The sequence below is a fragment of the Artemia franciscana genome, chromosome 11 (assembly GCF_032884065.1).
Source record: "Artemia franciscana chromosome 11, ASM3288406v1, whole genome shotgun sequence".
NCBI lineage: Eukaryota > Metazoa > Arthropoda > Branchiopoda > Anostraca > Artemiidae > Artemia > Artemia franciscana.
Genome location: NC_088873.1, coordinates 30,225,541 through 30,249,728, shown reverse-complemented (window position 1 = coordinate 30,249,728; position 24,188 = coordinate 30,225,541). Strand labels below are relative to the sequence as shown.

At 36.0% G+C, this 24,188-nt stretch overlaps 1 protein-coding gene across 1 annotated transcript in view; it reads left to right on the top strand.

The window, feature by feature from the left end:
• LOC136032593 (axotactin-like) overlaps positions 1–24,188 on the top strand; it is a 249,502-nt gene that overhangs the window by 74,766 nt on the left and 150,548 nt on the right. The window contains exons 13-16 of the mRNA XM_065712861.1: positions 857–992; positions 10,041–10,265; positions 16,207–16,379; positions 17,711–17,942. Coding sequence (XP_065568933.1) covers positions 857–992; positions 10,041–10,265; positions 16,207–16,379; positions 17,711–17,942 — 766 coding nt within the window. The remainder of the gene's footprint in view (positions 1–856; positions 993–10,040; positions 10,266–16,206; positions 16,380–17,710; positions 17,943–24,188) is intronic.

The following is a 24,188-nucleotide window of genomic DNA, read 5'->3' as shown; positions in this document are numbered from 1 at the left end:
TGCAGGTGCCCCGAAGGGACGAGGCAGCCCTTTGCAGAGGTCGTTGTCTATAGATCTGGATCTTACGCCATGCGGCAATTGTTCTCCTATAAAGGATCCTCCCACGATGGTGTTTTGCATCACTATGTAATTTAACCCATTGGTGGAAGAAGGTTCGTAAGTCACGGGACATGTCCACACGCCGGTGGGCCTTCTTCCTTCTTTGAGGGGCCTTCTTCCTCCTCCGCCTGTATTTACGGCCCCCGGGCGAGGGTGTCCCAGTTTCTATTATGGACCCCAGGGACCAGGTCCCCTTGGTCTGCACCTCCTATGGAGGTACCCTACATATCTGCAGGGCGTTTCGCCTATCCGCCACCTGGAGACTCGCTGAGTGGCCTGGGGAGGCCCCTAGTGAGAAAATGACTCAGAACAGCTACAACTGTGCATCTTAATGATATGTCCTGACCTTGGTATATGTCACAAAAAAAAACTTCCTTACTGTTTTTGAGTTATAGGGGCTAAACTATAGCCCCTAAACTGAGTTATGGGGGCTAAACTGAGTTATAGGGAAAAAAAGCTATAGGGGCTTTTCTCAGTTATAGCAGATTCTCTCGAAAAATATTACATCAGGCAAAATCAAAGAACGAAAAATGTTTTGTCTAAATACATGCCATTATATTTTTTGTTTTCCTAGTGTTGTGGTGTTGAGGACTTTCTGTCACTTGTTATGGTGTAGATTTTAGTTTGAATGGATTTAAATTTGTTTTCGCGCAAAAATTAGGTGCAGGTTTTTATTGAATTTTTAATATTTTCCTGATAGTAAAAGCTGCACCCATGTTAGTTAAATATATTTATTCATATGTGTCTAAAATTTTAGTTGAAAATCAGTTATGAAGGTGGACTCGTCTCTTTGAATGCTGATGACAAATATAAAATAAAGGCCCAAAATAACAGGACCATGGATTTGGCAAAGAGTTTAGTCATTGGAACAAGCCTAGCTGATCCACATTTGGGTGAGTAAGATTATAATCCACATATTTGTTTAGTTAGTATGATTAGACATGAGTCGTTAATCTTTCTTGCTCCACTATATCAGAGGCAACGCTATACTGTTGTCCCCTGGTCTGCTCCCCTGGTCTGTGGTCTGTGGCCTGGGGAGGCCCCTAGTGAGAAAATGACTCAGAACAGCTACAACTGTGCATCTTAATGATATGTCCTGACCTTGGTATATGTCACAAAAAAAACTTCCTTACTGTTTTTGAGTTATATGGGCTAAACTATAGCCCCTAAACTGAGTTATGGGGGCTAAACTGAGTTATAGGGAAAAAAAGCTATAGGGGCTTTTCTCAGTTATAGCAGATCCTCTCGAAAAACTTTAAAACTGTTGCCTGTTTTAAAGGCCATACGGCTCCAATGTTTTATTAGTTATTTTTCTTTCAGAGGCACTTCATATGGAAGGTGTCGTCATATAAACTTTAGAGGGAGTTCATTCGATTACAAACCGGAAGTTCTAGTGCCCTTTTTAAAAGTCAAAAGTTATCGGGGGGTAAATAGCCCCCCCCCCACACCCTTTTCCCTAAATAAATATGATAAAAAAATTTAGATAGTCATTTTGTTGAAAATAGTTGAAAGATCATATAACAAAAATTTGGGGTTAACACAACCCGCCAGGGCCCAAGGGCAGGTGTTGCAATTTATGCCATGGGGGCATACAGGGTTCATGTAGAAGGAATACTCGTATAAAATTCACTATGGGCTCATTTGATTGAAAATTGAAAATTCTAGTTCGCTTTTTAAGAGTCAATAGAGATCAAAGGACAACTAGTCCCCACGTCCTTGTTTAACTAAACCCATCCGATAAAAATTTTGAGATAGTCATTAGGTTAAAAGTAGTTCCAACATGAGATGGTAAAAACTCTGGGGTTGACACACTCCCCAGGGCTCGGAAGCAAGCGTTATAAGATATGCCCTGGGTGCGTGTATGGTTCTTATAGAAGGGATCATTTGAACGGAAAATTGAAAGTTTTAGTTTACTTTTAAAGAGTCAAAAGAGACTAAAGGGCAACTAGCCCCCCTCCTTTTCCTCCCAAATCGATCCTATGAAAATTTTGAAATAGCCATTTTGTTAAAAATAGTTCAATATTCGATAATACAAACTCTAGAGTTGACGCAAACGCCCAGAGCCCGGGGACAAGTGTTTTATGTTATGCCCTGAGGGCATACAAGATTTTTTTTGTAAGGGGAGGTCGTATAAAATTCAGAGGTGGTTCATTTGATGAGCCATAGAATTTGAAAGTTATAGTTCCGTCTTTACGAGTCAGAATTGATCGGAGGGTACCTACTTCCACCCCTCCCCCCCTCCCACACACATACACAGACACACTCTCATTTCCGCAAATGCATCCGATTAAAATTTTGAGACTGCCCGTTTGTTTGAAATGGTCGAATGATCAGATAACAAAAACTTCGGGGTGAACCTACCCCCCCCCCCACTAAGAGCCGAGGGAATGGTGTAACTTATGCCCTAGGGGTATATAAGTTTCTATGGAAGAATTGGTCGTAAGAACCAAGAAAGGGACTCAAATCATTAGAAACTGGAAGTTCTAATTCCCTTTTAAAAAGTCAAAATTGATCCGATCGCAACTAGCCCCTCCCCGTCAACCCCCTTTTCCCCAAATGCGTCCGACTGAATTTTTAATCTAGCCATTTGTTCAAAATAGACCTAAGATCATATGAAAAAGACTCCAGGGATAACACAGCCCACCAAAATCTTCGGATAAGTGTTGTAAATTATGTCCCGGAGGCATATAAGGTTTTTTGTTAGGGGTTGTCCTAAAAACATCAGAGGTGGCTCATTTGATTTTGATATTGAAATTTCTGTTTACCTTTTAAGAGTCATCAAAAGTGATTGGCGATTATGTACCCTCCCTGCCTCATCCTCTGTTCCCCAAATGTATCCGATCAAAATCTTGAGATAGCCATTTTGTTTGAAATATTCCTATGATTGAATGACAAAACTTCGGGATCCATCCCCCCCCCCCCGAAATCCAGGTGATGGGTTGTAACTTTTGTCCCTGGGGAATATAAAGTTCTTAGGGAAAAGGCAGTCGTATAAACTTCGGAGGGACTAAAATGATTAGTAATTGAAAGTTATAGTTTCCTTTTTAAGAGTCAAAAGTGATCCGATGGCAATCAGCCTCCCCCCATCAACACCAAGGTCATTAGACTCTAATTTTTCTCCAGAGGCACTTCATATGCAAGGTGTGGTGTTATAAACTTCGGAGGAGGCTCATTCTTTTGGAAATAATAATTTCTAGTGCCCTTTTAAAGAGTCAAACGTTATTGGAGGGTATCAAGCCCCCCTACCCCCTACCTAAAATAACTAGTATTAAATTTTTAGTATGTCTTTTACGAACATACAAGTTGTATCTTTATTTTCATTTCCTACTCATCATCACGATCATAGTTACCAAGCGATGCCACAAAGTTAGGCGACATGCTAAATGGTTTGACCTCTACAAATTGTCACAAAGATTGCATGACCCCAAAAGATGGTTCAAGACTTTTTTTTTTTTTTTTTTTGACAATAAAAAGCTCACTCGCTATAGTGGTCAGAAGTGCAAAGGCAAAAAATTAGGTAGAAAATATTAAATACCATATTTTTTTTATAGATGGTGAACAACTTTTAATTTTTTGTATTGTGGGGTGGTATTTATAATTTACTATTTTTTGTATCAATATTTTTATACCATTTCAACCCTTTGTTGGTGTTCAAGGTGTGGGACTAATTACTCAGTACTAGATTTTTGATCCTGCCAAAAACTTCGTTTTTAGAACTAATTTTTGTCCGTTTTTAATTTAAGTTTAATGTAGAAGCAACACTGTCAAGGATTACTTTTTTTTTATTACGAAGGGGGTAGACGCCCTCTTATACGATTTCATATAATGCAAGAAAATTCACTAACAAACAAAAAAGAGTCCAATAACAAACTAAATAAAAAACGTTCAACTGGAAGTAAGAATTAACATTAAAATTTAAAACGGACAGAAACTATTCTTTGTAAGAGGGGGCTACCCCCTTCATAATAAGATAAAATAATCCTTGACAGTATCACTTCTACAGCAAATTTAAATTAAAAATGGGCAAAGATTAATTCTAAAAACAAAGTTCTCAGCATAGTCAAATACCTAATACTGAGTAATTAGTCCCCCACCTTGAAAACTAAAAAAGGGCTCAGGGGCGGACCCAGGATTTTCCTTATGGGGGGGGGGCATGATAGGCTGCTTCGATGAACTTGCGAACAAAGAAATACCCGTAATTTAAAGGGAACCTCGACAATTTTGTGTCATAGGTAGGTAGTGGAAATGGTTGTAAAGTGAATCTAAAATCTGGTGAGGGTTAAAGTTCTAATAAATCTGTTGAAATTAAATGGTATACAAATATTGATACAAAAAATAGTAAGTTATAAAACCACCCCACAATAAAAAAATAAAAAGCTGTTCACCATCTATAAAAAAATGATATTTAATATTTTCTGCATAATTTTTGCCTTTGCACTTCTGGCCATTAGCCTATAGTGAGTGAGCTTTTTATTGTCAAAAAAAAAAAAAAAAAAACTGCTCTTGAACCATCTTTTGGGGACATGCACTCTTTGTGACAATTTGTATCGGTCGAACCATTTAGAATGTCGCCTAGCTTTGTGGCATCGCTTAGTAACTATGATAGTGATGCAGAGTAGGAAATGAGGATAAAGATACAACTTGTATATTCGTAAAAAGACATATTAAACACTAAATACTAATTCTTTTAGGGGTGTAACAAGAAAAACAGAATGGATAAGTAGAAATCCATAGAAGACATCTAAAACGAGGTTTTTAAGTATAGGCAATAAAGAATTAACGAATCACTGTTTCTTTAGAAAAATTAAATAAAATAAAAAAGTTTTTTTAACTGAAAGTAAGGAGCGATGTTAAAACCGAAAACAAATAGAAATTACTCTGTATATGAAAGGGGCTGTTCCCTCCTCAATGCCCCACTCTTTACGCTAAAGTTTGACTTTTTTCTCTCAAGTCTACTTTTTAAAACAGTAAAAAATACATAGGGGACAGAGCACATAGATGAAAATTGTACGTTGAAAAATATTCACTAACTTATAAAAAGAATCAAACTTTGAGCAAAAATCATTATCCTCACTAAAAATATTCCATGTCTTTTCAGCTAAATGGGATCTGAGGCGGATTATTCATTCAGACCAAAAAAATATACGTAATAATTTCTATTCGTTTTAAGTTTTATTGTTGCTCCTTACTTTCGGTTGATAAAAATCAATTTTTTTTTATTTAATCCTTCACAACAGGGACGTAATTTGATATTGGCCAGTTTGGCAACCACCCCTCACAGACCTCTCTCCCCCAGACCCTAGTTTGCCCCTCTTCCTCAGACGAAATTTAGTTTCTTCCAAAATCTTGTCAAAACTTAGATAAACCTGCATAATTCAAGCATCAACAGAAACAGATCAGTTTTTTCTAGTATAAATTTACTTTTATATTTTAATAGTAGGCAACTAAAAGTACCTGCATGGTTCGTCACAAGCTTTCTAATGTGCGTACTACTGCATATAGCAAGATTTTGATGATTGCATATTGTTTCATTGTCATCATTAGAGAAGTGTATCCATTTCCTAGCTTTCTATAATCCCCCTCCAACGACACTAAAAATGCGTAAAGTAGGCTTGCTTACAGGTGACATTACTTTACAGGTGACTAGACAGGTTGTGACGAAACTAAACATTTACCGAATACACTTTAATAAACAAGGTTAGATGCTGAAATTGCGTAAGATATGCACTGAGTTATGACTATAATAGTAATATAGGATGAAATGTGAGCAAAAACAACTAGTATTGTGCAATAATTTGCTTTATATAGAGGGAGGCGAAGCGGAGGTAGTTATTACAAAATATCTTCCCGGGACATATTTTAATGCGTAGATCCATGACTGAAAGCTTCGTTTTCATAACCTTATCTCTTTCCAAGGTAGCCAAAAGTAGAATTTTACCCCAAAAACTTTCCGAAAAGAAGTTTTCAAAGAAAAGTAAACGCCATATCAAACTTCAGATCAGACGAAATTAAACCTTCAATAACTCGAACACAAAAATACCAGAAATTACTATTAAAGCATAATTAAAACCCAAAACGAGCAGAAATTAAATAAACAATTATAGCAAAGGGACATTCAACAGGTAATAACATAAATGAATCAATAAGTTTTAAAACGAGTGAAACTTAAATTGAATATGCAAACAAAAAACGAACAAAAATCATTACAAACAAGAGTTTGGGTTTTGCCTCCTTCTCTCACTGTAAAAGTCTAAATCTAATGCGTCATTGGGGCTTTACTGAAAACTATATGTGAGTCTTGAAAATTACAAGTAAAATCAAACTGAGTATTTGATATATAATGACATCACTGGTTGAGATAATCAGTTCAAGATTTTATTTCGCTGTAATTTTTATTTTCTTTTTCAATGCTGTAATAAATGGAAAAGAAAATATTTGTAATATAATTTCAGTTTCCGTGAAGCGCCAATGATAGAGTAGGTGTGAGACTTGGGTGCCAGATTCAGCTTATCAGAAAACCTTCCTATAGAGGTTATAAGCTCCCGTTTGTATAAACGTGTAATTCTGTATTTTTGTCAGAACAAATATCACTGATGTTTGTTTATTTTTTCCCTAACGGTTATCGTATCGAACCAGTGGTCATAGAATATCTAGAGAGGGCTCATTTGAATGAAAATTTTAAGTCCAATTGCTATTATCCAGTAACCAAAACGATTGGAAGCGATCTAGCCCCCCTCTCATGCCCTTTTTGCCAAAGATGTTTGATCAAAATTTTGAGATGACTGTGTTGCTCACTATAGTTGAAGGATTCAATAGCTATGTCTTTGGAGATATCATGAACCCCCACAGCTCCTGAGAAAAGGTCTTTAAGTTATTAAATTTGCCCTTTGTTTACGTATAGTATTGGTTATTGGGAAGTATGCATAGATTCATCAAGTGGGGGGAGAGTGATTTTCGGTTTGGGGATTTCCCGCGTTGAGAATTTTCCAAGGGGAGGGAAGTTTACGGGGGGAGGGGGTAAACTTTTCGAAAGAAATTTTGCTCCGGGGGAAGTTGCCAGAATTCCCATACGAAATTCTTTTTATTTCTCATACTTCGTGTTTTCCAACTCAAGTTTACATGTAAAAATGTTTAAGGTAATCGGCCGGGATAAATTCTCAGCGGGTTTGAATATTCTCGATTTGTGGTTCTAACTGCGGTACGCGTACCCCTTGGGGGCACGTGGCCACTATATAGTTCAGCTATAGTTTACTTAGTACCGATAACTGAGAAGGGGTACCAAAAATGCTTTGTGAATAAAAGGTGGTACAGATTCTAAATAAATTTGAGAGGATCTCAAACTTAGGTCTACAAGATCTTTTCTTGGAGGGGGATCAAAATTCTCGGTATTACTCAAAGAATGATCAAAAATTAAGTTCAACAATTAGTTTTTCAGCTGAAAGTAAAGAACAACATTAAAATTTAAAATGACCAAAAATTAATGTGTATATGAGGGAGGTGACCCCCTCCTCAATACCTTGCTCTTTTCGCCAAGGTTTGACTTTTTGTCCCAGTTCTTCAAGAACGACGCCTGAAAAACAGGGGTCCGTTGAACAATAAAAAGCTTTTATAAAAATACTAAAAACTAAAGCTTGAAGAGTGAGGTATTGAAAAGGGTGCAACCCACTGTATATACGTAATACTTAACAACTTCAGTTTGTTTTAAATTTTAATATTGCCTCTCACTTTCAGGTGAATTAACTGTTTTTTTGTTTTTTTTTTAAATTACACAAATGAGCTTTGTTAACCTCTCAAAATCGTGGAATCTATCTTGAGATGGAAAATTAGCATCTTTTTTAGATTGTGTTCCTCCAGTCGGAAATCACAGTTTCCTCTTTTACTGCAACCAGTAGAGACTTTTAAAACTTTTCATTCCAAAGTAATAGGGAACGATACGAAAAATGGTGTTGCGAAAATTCTTTTTCAATGCGAAATTTCTCCTATGTCTTTCCATCAATCTGTAAAGTTTGCATTTCGATTAGCGAGCCTTTATAGAATTTACAAAAATTACGCATTTTTCCTAAGTTAAAAAAAAAGTAATTTATTTTTGTGTTTTGCCATTTTGTTTCGATCTGACCAAAGTTTTCTACAAGCCATTGCTAGGTCTCAGCGCACACTTTGGGAAACGCTGTTCTAAGGCTTAAAATTTCACTGAAACTTGTTGATAAAAATCCAGAAGTAACATCTAATTCAGTGTTCTAAGATGGTCAAAACCCATGCAATCATTCCTATCATTACTTGGTTGTTTGTAATTCCGGTGTTTAACTAGCATCATGTATTCAGAAATTTGTAAAACTGTTTTAGAACATCTAAGGCGCGATGTAAGGAACAGTCAGTATCTAAGGTTAATTTTCTCTGTGTTAGTTTCGGTATGTTATCTTTCTCCTCTTTTACGGTTTTAATCAATTAACAAAAAAAGGAAAATGTTACTATTACTCAATACATGAGGTTCAGTTGTATCCATCTACCCAATTAAATTTTTGAAATTCGATATACAGTATTTGTTGGATTAATAATTCAGATAAATTTGGTTGAAATTTGTCGAAAAAGGATAGTTTTCCGTTTGTGTGCAAGTTTAGAAAAAAATATATACAGAATATGTTACAGTCAGCAGAAAGATGCTCAACCCTCATTATTTCTAATTCATATAGAAGTGCTCAAAATCATGTTATTACAACCCTTTCTGGTCTCCTTCCAATCGGTCTAAGAGAAATAAAATTGGCAGTGATAAGGTTTGGTAAAAAGGGACGTCCCCCTTGTTGGCCAGATATTGTGCAGACTAGTTTTACTTTAAATAGATATTCTGTAGATTATAGTGTTTTTGCCGATGAAATAGTTGCTGAGTTGAGTTTTCGATGGAAAATCATTTGTCGGCTTTCAAACTGAACCGTAGTGACTTAAAAATGGTCTTTTTAATAAGTGGTATATCCTATGATTAGTTGCCCTGTTAGTTTTTTTCAAATGTAAAGAAGATTTAATTTGTGCGCAAAAACTTGAACCAAGTCATATTTTAACTCAGTTTATAACTGGCCATTCGAAATTGAATTAGTTTTTGCACAGAATAGGCAAATTTGATAGCCCAACGTGTGAATGTGGATGCATAGAAAACTCTGAGCATGTCTTGTATAATTGTCTTTTTTATGCTCGTCAGACGTTTGATATGATTTTTGAATTGAGAGAATATAATGTTAGCTTCCCGTTCGATTTAAATTTGATTATTGGTGAAAAAAGTTAGGAAAATAGGGAAGAAATTCCTGTATAGCACAAATAGTTTTGATGTTCGAAGTTAGTATGAAAGTTTTCTGATGATGTTTTAGTTAATTGGTAGTTTTCATTTTTCCTTTATATTGGTGGTTCGTGTAAGTATTTTAGTTTTTGTGCATAAACATAGTTATGTGGTATTGTTGCGTGTAATACCTGGGTGTAGTCATGTAATAAAGTATTCATTCATTCATGCAAGATTAGACAACAAGTTTTAAGCAAGTTTCCAGATCGGTGAATGGACAACTCTGGGACTAATGAATGCAATGATAGAAGTATCTTATCCTTTTGAATGCACATAATTCACGAGCAGGCTTATCCCAAAAATGTTTCAGAGAGAGCATATACCTTAAGAGGAATACCTGTGAAAAGATATTGGTAGCTTTAGACAGGAACGCAGATTCTAGTTTTATTAAAGGAACTCAATAGTTTTTTTGTAGGCAGGTGTGAAATTCACAAGTCAATCAAGTACACATTAATTAATGAGCACCTCAGGATGCTAATACTGGCCTCTTGTTATCCACTTTTTAGTCCATTCTGGAAAATTCTAATCTTAGATACATCTCTTTTTCTTTAATTAGTCAATCATATTTAAATATCTGAAAATAATTCCTCTCGGACTGATATTTTTTGTTTTCTAGGAATGGTTGGATGCATGAGGAAAATACTCATCGATGGCAAGGAACAAGATCCGAGGCTATTAGTAAAAGGAAAAGTCCGTGAAGTGTCCTTGGATAATTGCCAGCTTGTAGATCCCTGTAAAAGACCTAATGCTTGTGAACATGGGGGCCGCTGCATGGTTGATGATGGGCGTGTAGTTTGTGATTGTACTGGCACTGGTTATACTGGAAAAAACTGTCATTTCGGTAAGCGAATCTATCAAGATTGTACATCATTCCAATTATATTGTAATATTTGCAAACATAAATGCATACTGGGCTTTATGTAATAGGTCCAAGATTGTTAGTGAATTACCTTAGTTCTTGAGCATTGCCAGATATTGAAAACCCCGTAGTGACTAATATGGGTCCAGGATTTATTATGATTTCGTACTGTTTGGTTTTAAGTCGCTAAAGCGCTTTGTCTGGTCTTAAGAAGAGATATTAATTTATGACCTGCGCTGGTTTTTACGAAACCCCCTTTCGTATTTACGTTTTGATTGACTAATTCAGACGTTTTGAACTGGACTTTTTAGAAGTTCCAGGAACACATCTCCCAGCGTTAGGATACATTAAATTTGGATTTACTACCCGAATTAACTTTATTGAATTTTCTTCGCTGATTTTATGACGACAAAGTGTAAGGTATCAGTCATAGTGGTATATACCCCTGTAGGAAATACTGAAGGAAATATTAGTGACTTAAAAGATTTTGCATACAGTTACAGGAACAAATAAACACGATCCTAGGTAGAAATAAGATATTTATGCTAAGGCAGTAACCCAGGTTGGTAGAAATAAGGAAAGATGGTTAAAGTCTGGGTAAATTAAGTGCTGGAAAGACCGATTATAGACTGCTAAAGTACCGATTATAGACTGCTGCAATTTTGTAGCTAAAACAATCTAGTTATAACAGGCATGGTATTTGGTAGAAAAAAGGCCCATAAATTAAGATAGTATTCACATTAAGGCAACCAATCTTTATTGACTTTGTCACCATAAACAGTGCAATAGTGCTGGTTCAGTAAAGAGCGATGTGGGCGCAATGTATTATTAAATAAAAAAAAAACAAGTTTTTTTTTAACTGAAAGCAAGGAGCAGCATTAAAACTTAAAACGAACAGAAATTACTTCGTATATGAAAGAGGCTGCTCCCTCCTCAAAGCCCCGCTCTTTACGCTAAAGTTCGACACTTTCTCTCAACTCTACTTTTTCAAACAGTAAATAACATTAGCGTAAAGAGCGGGGCGTTTAGGAGGGAGCAGCCTCTTTCATATACGAAGTAATTTCTGTTCGTTTTAGGCTTTGATGTCGCTCCTTACTTTCAGTTAAAAAAAGACTTGTTTTTTTTTATTTAATTTCTGAACGTTTTTGAATTAATGCGTGTTTTGATTTTGGTCCTCCGCATATAAATAATCAAAACAAAATTTGCATATTTATTTTTTTTTGGATAAATGGCTTTCTCATAGTTTTGATCGAATGATTTTGAGAAAAAAAGAGCGGGGGAGGAAGCCTAGTTGCTACCTCAATTTTTTGGTTACTTAAGAAGGCAACTCGAACTTTTAATTTTTTACGAACGTTTTTATTAGTAAAAGATATACGTATCTTACGAATTAGCTTACGTGACGAATTTCTGTATTCGTTTGTTTTTATTACGTATATGACGGTTTTACCCCCTTTTTAGTACCTCGCTCTTTATACTAAAGCTTAAATTTTGTCCCAATTCCTTAAGAATGACCGCTGAATCACAAAAGCCGTAGAATAAATAGTTGAAATTACTAAAAATACTTTAGCGTAAAGAGCGAGGTATAAGGAGGAGGTGAACCCCTCATATGCGTAATAATCCCAATAACCATTAAGCACTGCTCAAAGTTTGTAAGATGTAGCCTCTCCCACGGGGAATTTGGGGGAGTAATTCGTTCTAAAAGACAGAGCTATAAGGTTTTTAGACTATGCTGAATAAAATCTCAGAATTTTGATCCGGCGACTTTGGGAAAATAATTGGCGTGGGAGGGGGCCTATGTGCCCTTCAATTTTTTTGGTCATTTAAAAGGGCACTAGAACTTTTCATTTCCGTTAGAATGAGCCTTCTCGCAACATTCTAGGACTACTGGGTCGATACGATCACCCCTGGAAAAAAACAAACAAACAAAAAACAAATAAAAACGCATCCGTGATCTGCCTTCGGGCAAAAAATACAAAATTCCACATTTTTGTAGATAGGAGCTTGAAACTTCTATAGAAGGGTTCTCTGGTACGCTGAATGTGATGGTATGATTTTCGTTAAAATTCTGTGACTTTTAGGGGGTGTTTCTCCCTATTTTATAAAATGAGACAAATGTTCCCAGACTCGTAACTTTTGATGGGTAAAACTAAACTTGATAAAACTTATATATTTAAGAGAAGCATTACAATGAGATTCTTTTGATGTAGCTGTCGGTATCAAAACTCCGTTTTTTAGAGTTTTGATTACTATTGAGCCGATTACTTTTTACTTTTTAATTACTTTTACGATTTACTTTTGGGTCGCTCCTTACTACAGTTCGTTACCACGGACTGTTTGATTATTTTTTTTTCTTTGATTTGTTACTTTTTTTTAGACTGGGGCACTTCGTATAGAAGGAGTTGCCATAGAAACTTCAAAAGTGGCTCATTCGATTGGAAAATAAAACTGCTAGTGCCCTTTTTGATAGTCGAATGTCATTGGAAGGCACCCAGCCCCCTTCCCAGGCCCATCATTTCCCCAAATACATCCAATGAAAATTTAGAGATAGACATTCTGTTCAGCGCTGTTGAAAGATTGGGAAATTCTATCTTTGAGCATGACACCCCCCACGGCCCTCAGGGCAACAGTTGTAAGTCATGCCTTGGGGGCATATAAAGTTTATAGAGAAGGTGGTTGTATTTACTTGGGAGGGGGCTCATTGGATTGGTAACCAGAAGTTCTAGTGCCCTCTTTAAGAGTCAAAGTGATTGAAGGGCAGCCACCCCCCTACACGTCGTGTTTTCCCGAAATATATCTGATATAAATTTAGAATAGGATTTTGTTCAAAATAGTCCAAAGATCACATAGCAAGGCTTTCAGGGTTGAAACAGCCCCCCAGGACCTTTGGGCAAGGGTTGTAGCTTTGCGCCGGGGCGTATACAGTTTTTATGGAAGGAGTGGTTGTGTGAACTTTAGAGGAGGCTTATTTGTCTGGAAATGTGTAGTTTTAGTTCCCTTTTAAGATTCGAAAGAGATGGGGGGGCAACTAGCCCCCTCCCTGACATCCTCTTTTCCCTGAACGCGTCCGATCGAAACTGTGAGATAGTTATTTTGATCAAAATAGTCCAAAAAGAATATACCAATGTCTTCAGGGTCGGCACAACCCCCCCCCAGAGCCCAAGAGAAAGGGTTGTAAGTTATGCCCCGGGGCAAATGAGGTTTTTATGGAATGGGGAGTCTTGTAAACTTTGGATTGGATAGGGCCTATTTTATTTAAAATGGGAAGTTCTAGTGCCCTTTTTAAGGATTAAGAGTCATGGATGGCAACCATTCCCCCTTCCCAAGCCTGTCATTTTCTAAAACACAACTGATCAAAATTTTAACGGCGTTATTTTGTTCAGTATTGTTGACAGATTCAGTAATTACGCCTTTGGGGATTTCAACCTGCCCAGAGTCCTTAGAGCAATTCGTTCATTGTTATATATGTTATTGAGAAATTTATGCATTTGGAACTTTACTTTCCAATTAGACGAATGGCATTCAGGGGAGCCTTTCAAAGAATAGTGAGTAGTGTTGTACTGAATCAAAACACAATATATGTTTGTGGTTTTTTCGAAGGGGCGTTACTCAGGAATGACTGAGTATATTAATTGGAAATCCTTAGGAAATGATAATGGAAATGATAAATATACTAATTTCAGAGATAAATGTAATTTTTTACTATGTTCTAGATAAATATACGCCTAAACTAATTTTGTTTTAATATTCATGTATTTATTTGTGTCCTATTTTATATTTATCCGTGCTTTTCTGATAGCGGTTCTTATACATAGAGCCAAAATAATCATTTAGAAAAATTTACACCATCTCAAAGTAACTCTTTATTGTTTTTGCCTTTTGTTGTTTGTATTGTGGAAAGGCAGTGTGGTCTTTGTTGTTATTTAATGGCTACATTGCGTCGGTGTTTATGCGTCATTTCACGTTCGTAGGAAGCAACAGTCTATTTTGTCCCTTATCCTTTGTGGATTCCATCTTGAATAAATTTTTTGATTCTACGAACCCCATTCATTATCTGCCTATTCTCAAAACTGGATTCATAAATTTTTATTAAATACACCATTGTTCTTCTGAATTTCTTTTGTCTCATCCCCATACATATGATTTCAAGCTTTTTAGTGAAATGAATATTTATATTTTTAGAATTCTACTTCTAGTTCTCAATTGAGAAAATGAGTTAATTAATTTTAAAAATTATACAAAGAAAATGATTCATATTACCTGCTTCTTTGATAACAGTATAGGTCAAAGATAGTGCTTTAAAACTTGAACTTAAATACACTTCAAAAGGGATTCTACGATCAATTTGCATTGCCTATATGTTCCTATATAGAACATACCGTAGTATGTTCCTTTGCTGTCCTTGTGTTGCAGAAGCTCAGCGTATTGGACATTTATGTGTCATTAATCTCACTTTTGGTGATACTATCTATCTTGCCAATGCAATGCATCTTGCAGTAAAGGTGACTGACATCTTCAGTGTAACTAAACTTCTCTGCCCCCTCCTCCATCGTTTCTGTCACTATTACCATTTTCCAAGTTATGAATTTCACTGAAAAAGCGTACGAATTTCGGGGATGATCATATCTTTTCCATTTTCAAGTGTCGTTTGCTTCGGGATGTTAAGAGCAAAAATTCTGCTAAATCTACTTAGTATTGAGGGGGGGGGGGGGGAGGGCTCAGAAGTTTCGTAATTTTTTCAACATTAACGATGCTTACCAGTTTCCAAAGACTAAAAAGATGTTTAAATGGTAATATAACTCATTTTCCTATTTGTATATGTATACAATGTTTAATAGCTTCTTATTTTCTGAGGCCATTGTCCCCATTCCGGAAAGCTGAAAGCCTTGAAAGCTGAAAGATGAACAGATAAACAGTTTTCAATATATGAGATCCCTACCCGCTCCTAATAAATATCATGGGCCTACACTTTTTAAGAGATGATGATCATTCTCAAAGTATTGTTTTAAAAATACCAAACTTGGATACAAAAAAGGGGTTGAAGGAAGGAGTATGTCTGAGGCAGAAAAGATCCTTTCATATTACGAAGAGTTGACGAGTTCCTTTACTTGAAGCATTTTGATGCAGTTGTTGTATTTGGATTTAAAAAGTCGTGTTTGGGGGGAAATAGCCTTCCTCACATGTGGGGTAATCTTGGGCATGGTTTTAAAATTGATCAAAAATTAAATAAAAAGTTTTTTAATGAAAGTAAAGAGCAAAATTCAAACTTGAAAACGAACAGAAATCTGTATATAAGGGGGCTTTCTACTCCTTTACCCCTCACTTTTTATATTAGAGTTTTTTAGCGCTTTAAAATACTTCTTTTTCTAATTAAACAACCCTATATTTTCATAGTCGATCTTAATGAATTATGACAAACAATTTAACTTTAACGTAAAAAATGGAAGAGCTCTTCAGACGAGTCTCATCCCAGAGTGGAATAACATCTACGCTGCGACCCACTTGAGGGAAGATTGAAGGCTACTTACTGACGCCCTGTGTGCCTCTGAAGGTACTGGAGGAACTAAGGTTCAAGGTATGGTTAACGCAAAGAACGAGGGGCTTAGGAAATGGCGTAATAATTTCTGTTCGTGTTGTGTTTTGGTGTCGCTCTTTACTTTCATTGAAAAATTGTATTTTTAATTATATGACAGAACCTTGAATTTACCTTTCTCTGTCTCTCTCTCTCTGTCTTCCCTCCCCCCTCTCTCTCTCTCTCTCTCTTTCCCTCCTATCTCTTGAGCCTTGTTCCTAAATCTTTTGTAACTTCAAGATATTAAGAGTTTCTTAAAAGGAAAGAATAATAGTAATAATAATATAAGCTACCTCCTTAGGATTTGAGGCATGCCTCTTTCGCAAATTGATGAGCAATGGTTTCATTTTTCAGCGCTTTATAAAAGAACTTGTGAAGAATTGGCGTTGTTGGGCTATCACAAAAGCGGTGTCTACGAGATAGATATAGACGGCAACGGACCTCACCCCCCAGCTCATGTTCTATGTCAATTTGAGCCCTCTGGAGCCAGAAAAACAGTCGTTGATCACAACTTGCCCACCGATATGGTAAATATATTTGAATTTTCATTTAATCAGTGGAAAGTTATTTAGAATTCTTCTAATTTGTTTATCTGAAGTATTGGTCTTATTGAAAAACAAGCCATAAAGAAAATACTAAACATAATAAAGGATTAATGGTCAAACACTACAAAAAAGTGGAAAGTACATTTTGGATCAAGGATTTTTTTTGTCCCTCTTAGGTTTTCGGAATATATCTTTTCGGCGTGTTTTCATGAAAAAAAGAATGAAAAACGACAAATATCCTCTTACATATTTGAAAATATATTTTAACCCCCCCCCCCCATCGCCTCTCAATATTCTTGTGAATTGACGCCACTGGTCTTTGTCAACTTAATTTGCTAAATGAATTACCATTAGAATCAAATAGCTATAAAAAATATCTTCTTTTGTGTGCCAAAGATAATGTTGCTGTTCGAGAACTTGAAATTAACGATAGAACTGTATTCTTTAATAAGCCGTCTCAAAGCCTGGCATGTATAAAAGGGTTTTTTGTGTGTGTTTCTATGCCTCTTAAGAAGTGCCTGAATTCCACCGATTTTTGCAGATGCTTTATAAATGGTGTAGAGAAACTCCTAAAACGGTAATATTATATTAAAAGTTCGAACACTGGGATTTTTTTTTACAGATACTTAGAACCTAAAGTAAACCCAAAATTTCCAAAAACTGATTGCTGCATAATTTTTATTTTTGGCAAACTTTTGCATTTTGCCAAAACAGTTTTACTTAATAAGTCCATTTTTAGCAGGTAGGACATGAAACGGAAGGGATCTTTTAGACCATGCCGTACCCCAAATTCCAAGAAATTCTCCATAATATCCTAAATCCTTACATTTAATTTGACCTTGTTTGTGGATGTTTTTTTTAATTTCTGGTTTTTTGATACTACAAGAACCTAAATTATTACTCTCTTTTTCTATATATCGCCTCATCCCTTCTTCCCGTTTTTTCCTAAACTTCTGAATCCGCCAATTGACGTTTGTTCAAAACAAAAATTCGATTTCAAGATAGTTTCAAATTTCTGTAGTACGTTTTGTTGTGGGATTATGGTGTGCATATCTTGTAATACTGATAGATATTTCTAAAATAATTTGAATTTTCTAAGCTGTCCCAGTTTGTCCCTTTTGGTTTTTCTTTAAATTTAAATATTAAAAACCATTTAAAGACCATTAGACTGCTAATAGCAGAAGTAAACTAGAAGTAGATTGCTAATAGTTTTACAATTTTATCAAAGAAATGATGCTTGCCGTTTTTTTTTTTTTTTTTTTTTTTTTTTTTTTTTTTTTTTTTTTTTTTTTTTTTTTTTTTTTTTTTTGTAGGAAGTACGAAGCAAGAAAGCTGGAAATATTCTCATTAAGCTAACCTATAGAGAATTTACGCCTGATATGTTGCAATCGTTGATTTCACAATCACTCCAATGTCGACAACATATAAAATACGATTGTTATAAAGCACCATTGGAGCTGCACTCATACACGTGGTTCAGATCGTCATCTGGTGCCATATTAGATTATCTTGGAGCCACAAAGCCTGGTCGTTGTCCGTGTGCAAGTAAGTTCTTCTTTATTTTTTCCTAAATTTTCAAAGAAAACTGTTAGGACTAAATTTTCAAGATATAAATTTTCAAAACATCAAGACATGAATTTTCAAAATATTCATTCTAGGTAAAGCAGTGTCTTTGGAGATCGATGAATAAAAAAAAAAAATGTAGAGGGTTGTACCCTTTGTGTCCATCAGACACATTCACAGAAATTTATTCAGGGAAAGGAGGCTTCTTTAAATTGGAAAACGTTGGCGATTTAAGCGGAAATATAGGAATTATGGAAACTATATATACCATAAGATGTTTTAGACCTGTCTTCTTTCCTCAGGAAAAAACACACCAAAATTCACTGAAAAACTAAGTTTAGTCACTAAGGAGGTCAGTGGATTAATTTGTTTCTTCAACATAATTTCATAACGGAGACAAAAAAATTAATTTTCCTCCCTCCCCGAACACCCTCACATTATTAAACCACAGTTAGATACAAATGTAAAAGAAAGAAGAGAAAATAACCAAAATTCCGAATAAATATCCAAAAATTATTTTTTGGAAGTACTGCATGTGTTAGGAAAAAAAGTGTTTACGATTGAGCAGCGAACTGTCTGTTCGTTGAGTTGCTTATTACAGATAGTGAAAAAAAATGAACAAAAAACAAACCAAATGAAAAATATGTTTCTTGCTTTCTTGTTTAATGGAGAATTGTTAAATTATAATGTTGCAATACCACCATTATCTTCCGATTCATTCACAGCAAGAAGCATTTTTAGATTTATTTTCAGTTTATTTCAATTCAGAGAACATGAAAGGTTCGTTTGGTCCTAGATGCGTGATTGTAAATACGTTTGGTTGGTCAGAGTAAATTTAAATTAATCAGATTCTTATCAGAGTGTATTTTGAGTGTTAGATAAAAGTACTGTGAGTTATCATAAAACTGAAATTTAAACAGAGGTTTGACAATATATCATTTAAAAGTTCAGCTCAGGTATAAACGTAATGCAAAATTCAGCAGTATATATTTCCTAATTGCTGCGAACTGCAAGTGGTACTAAAAAAACTACTATTTTGCTTTTGGCACCGATGTAACGATAATTACTAGTAGCGGTTATATAAAAGATAGGTAATTATCAATTGTTATGTTGTAAAATAATATATATATTATTTGTTATATATAAAAATCAGTAAAAAAAGCAGAACAAGAAGTTTTTCCAAGAAAAGTAAAGAGCTACGTTAAAGTATAGACGAGCGGAAATAAAGTTAAATAATAGCTCAAACCCATAACGAACAGAAACATTATCAATGAATCAATGAAACGAGGAAAAATTACATTGAACAATCGAGTCTAACTTAAAATGAACAGAAATGACCATGAATAGGACTTTCGTCCCCTAATCTTTCTAAAGGCCAAGCCATCATTTGCCCTTTATTGAAAAAATCTTTATTTCGAGTAGTATGTTATTGTTTGTCGTAAAATCAAGAGCAGCACAGCAACAAAAAATATATCAAAACTTAATGCAGTTTTAGATGTTCCTTTCCCTCCCTCACAAAAACTCAAACCACTTGAATGTCATCTTTTTTCCATTGAAACAACAACAAAAAAAGAAAGAAATTTACCATAATAAACATCATTGCTCAAAATTATTAATGAAAGTAGAATGGCTATTTAAAATATAAGAATACTCATTTCTAGAAGCCTCAGTAATTCTGGATTTAATTATGCCACAAAAAAGAGAAAAATCTAAATATAATTTGTTTTTAGTAAAGCAAAAATAACGTTTTGGCCTTTCGAAGACTTAGGGAACATTGACGGCCCTCTGCTTTTTGCAACAGACATAGGGGATTAACCTGAAGTTGCTAGATCCTCAAGACGTCATTACGTGCACCTGGATCTTACGCAATACTGTAGCGCACCTGTTACGCTATAGTGCACCTGTATATTACGTAATAGGGTTTGTTTTTACGTAATAGAGAGTTTGTTTTTCTTTGGTTGTTACGTAATAGGTTTTGTTTACTTTTGGATGTTACGTAGTAGGACTTGTTGGAGTCCGCTAGTCAAGCGGGGTATCACCGGTTGTAACTGAGGGGAACACACACGTGGGTTGCAAAGTAATGACGGGGCACACGCGGGTCTTACGTAATGGCAGAGCTCACGCGGAGTGTTACGTAATGACAGCGCACACGTTAGATGTTACGCTGTGACGTTGGGCACACATGGGATTTTATGCAATGACGGTATAAACATGGGTGTTAAGTATTGGTGGCGCACACACGGGTGTTACAATATTTCCCTCAAGGAGCATGCTTTTGTCATGGCGATTAGTCGAGTGCGAGAAGATTTAGTTAAAATTTCGCTGAAACAGCTAATCCCCAAGTGCAGTAAAACAGTACAGTATGGAAATTTAGTTCTGAACATTTAAAGTGAACTTTCAGTCTCGAACTGACCTTGATAAGTTTCTGAAAGCGTCTATGAAAGTTGGATATGAACGCCTTCCGGTTGAAGAGCTCGTGTTTTTACCACAATGCTGCTTCAATTGTCATGTGATCGTCACCTTGCTATGAATTGTCAGAACAGTGCATCGCGTTCTAAACATGGCTCCATCGATCACAAATCGATGCCTTATACTAAATGCCAAAAAATTGCATTTTGCATTTGTTGCATGACCAATGGTCACACATGTTATAGTGTAAAGTGCACGAAAAACCACAAAACTCAAACCCTAGGACTTGTTTCCACTATCATGGCATATAAACGGGTCGTTTATAAATAAAATTTCTGTGGTGCGAAGCCTCGGCTCCAGTTCTTATGTGATTTTCCCCCAGGAACATTTTGCTACTAAATATGGTATCAACATACTTAGACGTGATGGCATGACGTCGCACTCCATGCCTGCTAGAAAGCTGAATAACAGAGGCAGATCCTCTGATGGACTTGTTATTTTCGTTAAATCGGCTCTCCGTTCTAGCTTGTTTGAACTAAATGATCATTACTTAGCCGTGAGAGTGGACTCCTGTGCTTATATTAGCGTGTATATACCCACTGATAACTCCAACAATCAGGCGGAGCGATTATTTGGTTTATCATGCAAAAAGAGTTAAGTTCTTGTGTAGAAGAAACATGGCCAGATTTCCAGGTGTATCCACGTACTACTGTAGTTATGGGCTTATTTTGTTATTTTTTGCGTATATTAGATAAAATGTCCGATTTTACGTATATTCACACGTCATCGCGAACCTCTGTCTTTGACCACATCGCTGTATCGTCAAATCTAACCGCCGATATGGTTAACGTTATTTTTCATTATCAGCTTTCTGACCACGTACATATAACTTGCTCTATCGGTGAAGCATCTTCGATTTCTCAAAGTAGTCCACTAGCAAGGGATCCCTCAGCGTGGAGGTATCGTCGTGATCAGTCAAACATTGACCAAATTTAATTCATCGAGTCAGTCCACTTGATTCTAAGTAAAATTAATGTCCTATTTCACTTCCTCCAAAAGTCACTCCAGTTGCCTAAATATGAGGTCCTGATTTTTCTTGATATATAATGTGCTGAAATATGTCATGCCCTTCGCTTTGCCGAAAAAGAAGCCGTCCCCATGCAACGTGACTTCAAATGAATTGTTCCTAGATGGTCCACAAATCTAGATCTTTTTACTTCGTATCCATACACAAAGGTTTGGTTTTCTATGTGGAAAGAGTGTGGGCGTCCTACTACGGGGCATGTGAATGACATACGGATTTTTTCAAAGCGGGAAGTTTTCCAAAATTCTTGCTCAGCATCGTAGATATCCTATTAATTGCTACTCTTCCCGTGCAAAACAAGATCGACATATGGTATTTAAATTTTTCTCCTCCTCAGCACTCCCTTCTTGGTCACCGTCCTCGGCTGATATTCCACAAGCTGAATGGTATGCATATTACGAATCTGAGTGTTTTGCCCCTGATCACATCATAGAGCAGTCTTATGAAGCAACTCTGGATAAGTTTCTGGATGCTCAACCCGATGAATATTTTGTATTCAGTACCCGTTCTGCCGAAGATGCCATCCAAAAATTTAAATTGAAACGTTCATCTTGTATTGACCAAGTTTGTCGGATTTATTTGAAATACAGGGAAAACTTCTTTCATCTCATCTGTCTCTGCTTGTGCAGATGATTTTTACTCAGCCTATCGTTCCTTCTTCTTTTTGCATCGGAGATCTGACTCCCATCTCCAGAAAAGGTATCGGAGATCTGACTCCCATCTCCAGAAAAGGTAAACGTAATGTCCACTGTACATCATTCTGCCCTATTATTGTAGCTACATCCTTTTGCAAGCTGTTTGAGCAACTATTTATTAGGAAACTTGAAAAAGTTTGCTATACCCCTTCACACCAGTTCGGACTTAAGTCTGGTACCGGATATGCCAACGCTTTAACCGCTATTGCAAATGTCTTGATTGGTGTCAATTCGTCCGGAGAAAGCCTTGTATTGGAGGGATATGATGTAAGACGTGCGTTTCACTCTTGTAGCGATGCTTCTGAAAAATGGTAAACGCGGGTTGAATCTGGCCATTATTTGTTCTCTTCGGGATTTATATTCAAGACTACGTATCTACCTGAAACTAACTTCAGATGAAGGCATGCCCCCGATTCCACGTAGATAGCTTATCCTAGTCTTGAAAAGGGCCCATCAAGGAGCTTTCACCACTCCCGACCTTTTTAATAACTATGTGCTGGAAGCGCAAGGTCTGTGCCAACCTTCACTGATTCTGGCCTCTGTAAACTTTTCCTTGATGTGCTATTCTGATGACATCCTAAGCCGTAGTCGAACTCTTCAACGTATCACTGAAATTTTTAGAATCCTTGCATTGGAATACCAGAAAGTTGGGCTTGAATTCAACTTCTCCTATTCTGATATTGTCCTGTTTAACTGGAAAACAGATTTCCCTGCCCCTTCCATCTTGCTTGGATCTAGCTCTGTTCAGTATCTTGTAAACTTCTATTCAACCAACCTCTTCTAGCAAGTCTAAATAAGACTGTTGCCCTTCCCCATATTCTATACACCACACCCTTCTGAAAAATCCTAACCAAAACCAACAAGAGTAAAATCTGATCCATGTTGTTTCGCTTTGCCAAGTTTCTGCTTCATCTGCCTCCGTGGTATAGAAATTCACACGCTATTACGAAATCCAAGGTTACTGACCCAAAGGTTACCGTTGCCAGACGGATAGCAAAACATAATAGAAAAATAGATGGGAATTTAAAGGATTGGTCCCACATTCTTAAGCAGTGATTTGTTGTGTTTTTCTTTTTCCTTTGCTCCGTTTGTTGTGTGTTTAATTGTGACGGGTTTTTTATATTTTTTAATAATAAAAATGATGTCACTTCCTGTAAGACTTTTTAAACGTTATCGTTCTGCAGCATATATAATATGTCACCGTTTTTGAAGTTTTTTCTTTCGCAGATATATTATGTTAAGTATACTGCTTCACTAATAAGTTTTTTTTATTCTGGTTTATTTCGTATAGTTGCTTGTCTTGTATTTTGCAAAGTGTTTAGTTGTTGTCTTTATTGTTTTATTTTTTTTTTACTGCTGTGTCTTTTTACTTTTGTGTGACGGGCTTTCAAATAAATAATAATAATAATAATACTTTCAGATATTCTTTCTTCAGGATTTCATTTTCTTTCCAAGTGTTTTTTTTTTACGTTTAATTTTCATTCAAGACGTTTTTCTCAGGGAGCTTTTATAATATAAAGATTTTGTACGTATTAGGATTCGAAAGAGATTTTCCCTCAATGGATTGGAGCACTAGTCAGCTGGACTATGAAAACCTTTCTAATATTACTATCTGAGGAATAATTTTTACGTTATAACCTATTTCAACGCACGAAGAATCCCCTGTTCCGCCTTCTAAACTGATTAAATGGATTCCCTATTCCCATATACCTGAAATAATTGACATTCAGGGGAGAAAATCGGATAGTGGAACTTGGTGACATTTGAAGTGCACCTGCTTGCTAAGTAATGCTTGATAGGGCTATTATCACATAATATTGGGGATTTGGACACTTTTTAGTAATATAATATTTTAGTCAATTGGAACTTGAATGCGCTATCAGAGATGAAATAAAAGCGAGAGTACCATTAAGGCTAAAATATGGTACACCTTCATATATGATCAAAAGTTCTTCTTTTCCTCTTCACTAAACATAATTTAGCACTTATATAAGATGTAATCTTGAAAGAGCATACCTATGTAAATAGGCTACATGATAC